This window comes from Anguilla rostrata, chromosome 16 (genome assembly GCF_018555375.3).
Source record: "Anguilla rostrata isolate EN2019 chromosome 16, ASM1855537v3, whole genome shotgun sequence".
NCBI classification, from domain to species: domain Eukaryota; kingdom Metazoa; phylum Chordata; class Actinopteri; order Anguilliformes; family Anguillidae; genus Anguilla; species Anguilla rostrata.
The window spans coordinates 17,959,665-17,964,664 of NC_057948.1; the positions used below are offsets into that span (position 1 = coordinate 17,959,665).

At 52.6% G+C, this 5,000-nt stretch overlaps 1 protein-coding gene across 10 annotated transcripts in view; it reads right to left on the bottom strand.

Moving 5' to 3' along the window:
- Positions 1–5,000, bottom strand: part of LOC135242311 (unconventional myosin-IXAa-like) — a 160,404-nt gene that overhangs the window by 73,476 nt on the left and 81,928 nt on the right. For all 10 annotated transcript variants that reach the window (XM_064313334.1, XM_064313331.1, XM_064313333.1 and 7 more), the window contains exons 3-5: positions 4,454–4,548; positions 3,612–3,674; positions 438–537 (exon numbers count right to left, since the gene is read on the bottom strand). In XM_064313334.1, coding sequence (XP_064169404.1) covers positions 438–537; positions 3,612–3,674; positions 4,454–4,548 — 258 coding nt within the window. The remainder of the gene's footprint in view (positions 1–437; positions 538–3,611; positions 3,675–4,453; positions 4,549–5,000) is intronic.

A 5,000-nucleotide genomic window follows, 5' to 3' on the forward strand; every position in this document is an offset into this window, starting at 1 on the left:
CAGGAGAGACAGGCTGCACACACACACACACACACACTCACCACTGACACACACACACACTCACCACTGACATACACCACTGACACACACACACACACACACCACTGACACACGCACACACCCACACGTTACTGGCTCAGCACATGGTCACTGGCTCATCCAGGCTGGGGTGGGACTGCTGGCAGGCAGTCTGTGAGAAACACACAGCACAGAGCCCCACACTCTGACTGCCTTTGTGAGGCACAACCTGTTCTGCGTCACGTCTCTACAGAGCGCAGAGTGCAGCTTACTGGAAGAGTTTTAATGGTAAAAACACAGCGTGTAAGAGCAGAGACACCTCACAGAGCCCAGTGTGAGAGCAGAGACACCGCACAGAGCCCAGTGTGAGAGCTCTGTGTGTTGAGAGGACAGCAGCAGGAGGCAGAGCGGACCCCCACCTGGTTGAGGTAATGGTACTCTTCAGGTTTCTTGAGGTGAAAAGCCGTCCTCTCCTCCTCACTTGCCCCTGCCAGCAGGTAATAAAACACATGGTAGTTCCTGGAAGACAAAAAAAAGCCACATGAACATCTGGCTGTCTGGGGGGTACAGAAAGAAGAACAGAAAATCACATTCAGCAACGGGGCAGCCGACCAATCCAAGCCAGCGGGCCCCGGCCTCGCCCCGCCCCCTGCCTCGCTCTGGAGGTGTGAGCGTACGGCGCCTGCGCTGCACACAGCGCTCTCGGACCAGAGCTGAGGGGGCGGGGTCAGGATTGCAGCTGCGAGGACAGGGCCTCCTCCAGTGGGGCGCCCCCCCATCACCCCCCAGTAGCGCCGGGAGGCCGCGGCCAGCCATCCATCTCCATTACGGCCTGAGAGAGCCCCCCCCCCCCGCGCAGACCCCCCCGCCTCCACGGGCACCGCCGCAGGACCCGGGAGAAACAAGATCACAGCTGTGGGAGAAACCTGTTTTTAAAGGTGGAGACTGGAGAAAAATCCACTTAAAGGATTCAAAGAAGCCTCAAACTACCCTAAACCGGCCCAGTCACTCTGCTGCACACTGTTTTTTTACTGCTGCAAATTCAGGCCATATTCAAAAACAAATTCTGTCCAACTTCAAGACAAATTGAGGAAAAATAAATCTGGAGATGGTGAGCCACGGAACAGTCCTGTGACTAAAATGTTTACCCACACGGTGTCCCACTGGGCGTCGGCCTTGACGGAACAGGTGAGAGCAGGGGACAGAGGTCCAGCGTTTTTGCCCGTGTCCTTACACAGCGACACGCTCTGACAACACTGGATACTGCAGGGAGTGAATCCCAGTCACATGTTCACAAGTGAAAACAATGGCAAATTCATGCACAAAGCCATTTTTATACCGCTCCTTTCATTGGGAAGAAAGATGATACAGTTCGAACAAACCATACAGGATGAATACTCCAGGCCCATTGTGGGCCTGTATCCGTGTGCAGAAGTAGATGCAAACTGATCCAGGCGTTTAAACTGAAGTGGAGGGGGGGGGGCGCTCACGTGCTGGCTCCCTGAGCAGGAACGTTTTGTTTCCGCCACGGAGAATGCCAACTGCACACGTTGTCATTTTGGAAAACGCAAAGCCTGTGTTTGAGCTCAGGGAAACAAATCAGTCCCGATGTTGCCAAAGCACATCACCTGCAGGTGCTAATACAGAGCTGCGTGCGCTAACAACAGTGTGGGAGAGTAATCACAGCCTGCTGGCTGGCATCAGCCCAGGCTAACGCAGAGCAGGCACGGGCCGGCAGGCTTAAAACGGGGCCTGTGCCCTTATTACGAACACACCGCTTAATAGCAGGTTCTCCCCAAACAGGTAATTCCCAAACTCCACATTACAAGCGAATCTAGTAAAATAAAAAATGGCACGACACTATTAAAAGATAATTTTATAATCTGAGCAAATTCATGGCGAGGCAGACAGCAGCAACATGTCATCTGAGCGACCTTTTTCAGGCTGCGCTGGAGCGCTTCACAGTGCTGCCCATTATCAGTGATGAAGAGCATCAGAAGAGGCCGTGTTACTGTCCTTGAACCAGGGCATTCCTCACATACCAAAACAGAACGTAAGATAACGTAGATACTGACCTCACAGCTCAGCTCAGCAGTACACACAACGCAGCGCAGTCAACACTACAATGGACAAACAACACATTTGAAAGGTCCTTCAAAACACCCCGGTGCTTCTGTACAGTGTATCCTGTGACTCTTCCCCAGGTTATGGGCCTTCATCTCGCACGGGGTGAACTCACATGTCTGAATGCATCACTGACACATTTAGGTCAGGAAGCATGTCAGTGGGGACAGCAGAGACAGCCATGCTGTCCCATCATCAGCACTACAGGGAGTTTGACCACCAGCATCCAACATCCATCAGCGTGTGTGTGTATCCAGCATCCATCAGCGTGTGTGTGTATCCAGCATCCATCAGCGTGTGTGTGTATCCAGCATCTATCAGCGTGTGTGTGTATCCAGCATCCATCAGCGTGTGTGTGTATCCAGCATCCATCAGCGTGTGTGTGTATCCAGCATCCATCAGCGTGTGTGTGTATCCAGCATCCATCAGCGTGTGTGTGTATCCAGCATCCATCAGCGTGTGTGTGTATCCAGCATCTATCAGCGTGTGTGTGTATCCAGCATCCATCAGCGTGTGTGTGTATCCAGCATCTATCAGCGTGTTGTTAGATTAGCTGTGTGTGTATCCAGCATCCATCAGCGTGTGTGTGTATCCAGCATCCATCAGCGTGTGTGTGTATCCAGCATCCATCAGCGTGTGTGTGTATCCAGCATCTATCAGCGTGTGTGTGTATCCAGCATCCATCAGCGTGTGTGTGTATCCAGCATCCATCAGCGTGTGTGTGTATCCAGCATCCATCAGCGTGTGTGTGTATCCAGCATCCATCAGCGTGTGTGTGTATCCAGCATCCATCAGCGTGTGTGTGTATCCAGCATCCATCAGCGTGTGTGTGTATCCAGCATCCATCAGCGTGTGTGTGTATCCAGCATCCATCAGCGTGTGTGTGTATCCAGCATCTCATCAGCGTGTGTGTGTATCCAGCATCCATCAGCGTGTGTGTGTATCCAGCATCTATCAGCGTGTGTGTGTATCCAGCATCTATCAGCGTGTGTGTGTATCCAGCATCTATCAGCGTGTGTGTGTATCCAGCATCTATCAGCGTGTGTGTGTATCCAGCATCTATCAGCGTGTGTGTGTATCCAGCATCTATCAGCGTGTGTGTGTATCCAGCATCTATCAGCGTGTTGTTTTCAGCTCTCAGCGTGTGTGTTCCAGCATCTATCAGCGTGTGTGTGTATCCAGCATCTATCAGCGTGTGTGTGTATCCAGCATCCATCAGCGTGTGTGTGTATCCAGCATCTATCAGCGTGTGTGTGTATCCAGCATCCATCAGCGTGTGTGTGTATCCAGCATCCATCAGCGTGTGTGTGTATCCAGCATCCATCAGCGTGTGTGTGTATCCAGCATCTATCAGCGTGTGTGTGTATCCAGCATCTATCAGCGTGTGTGTGTATCCAGCATCTATCAGCGTGTGTGTGTATCCAGCATCCATCAGCGTGTGTGTGAACGGGGAGGCATCACGCTCTTACCGCTCGTTGTGCTCCTGGTACACCAGCCTGGACTTCTCCAGAAGGTACTTCTCCACATACGCTCTGCAATGTGAACGCAGGTGCCAGTCAGTCAGCAGGTAAGATGGCAGTGTGGGGGGGGGGGACAACACGCAAGATGACTACTGCAGGAATAAGGCTGTTTTGAAGGGCAGAGAAACCACGCTTCTCTCATTGATATGCAGAAGCGCTGTGTCAGCACAGGATGTGACCGTTACTTACATCAGCGCTGTCTTCTTTACACACCGTCCACTTACAGAGCTCAGTATTTACTACAGGCTCTCAGTCCAACTGAAGCCTCTTGGCCCGAGCGTGCAGCAGCAGTAGCTCCCCTCCTGGGATTAATCCTGCAACCTCTGCTCTGGCTCTTTAACCAGTGCACCAGGCTACCAGCGCTGCACACATCTGCATTAACTGCTCCTGGGATTCAATCAATTATTTACAAGTACTCCCTGAAACCTGCAGGAAATATCACCAATCCATACGGTCTCCATTAGCAGTACTTTTCTGCTAATGATTACAAGCATTTTTCTGGTTACTGGTGAAGACCACTGCAAACAGCCAGACTGCATCCATTATCCACCACTGGCCCCTCAACCATCAACACGCCACACCAAACGCTGGGATAGCTCTTATTATCCAGGGATGAACATGTAGCAGATGTACTGACAGAACACCCCCCACACACAGGCACACACACACAAAAACAAGCGCACACAAACACAAGCATGTACACACATGGTGTCTGACACATACGTGGATTCACACACGCACACACAGTCACAGACACACACACACACACACACACACACACGATTACTTACCCCCTCACAGTGCCACTCTCCTGGTAGTTCACCTGGATGAACTTTCCGAAGCGACTGGAGTTGTTGTTGTGAGCAGTCTTTGCGTTTCCAAAGGCCTGTGGAGACAGAGAAGCACACTGAGGAGGGCGGCAGGGACAGAGGAGAGCGGTCTAAACACAGCAAGGTCACAACCGACAGGTGCCAACCGACACCGGCACTCTGTCACACTGTCTGACGGCCCTGGACAGAAAACATCTCCGGGGGAAAGACAGGCGGACCGGAACGCATGTCACGACCCAGGGGCCCGGCCCGGAGGAGAAGCAGGGCCCCGCCGGGGCCAGAACAGAAACACAGCGCTCTGAGCTCTAAACACACACTTCCTCAGAGTGAAGAATCGGGCCGCTTGGCTCTTCATTATATCTGCAGTGCTGCAGATTAACAGATTAGCTTTAAAAGGTCCTGCGCAGGAAGAGGGGAGCACGCTTCAGTGGACAGCTTCCTGTGCGCTGCCTTCCATCCCAGCGCTCTGGCGCAGGCGGAGCACGGATGCACCGCCGCGCCGCGGGGC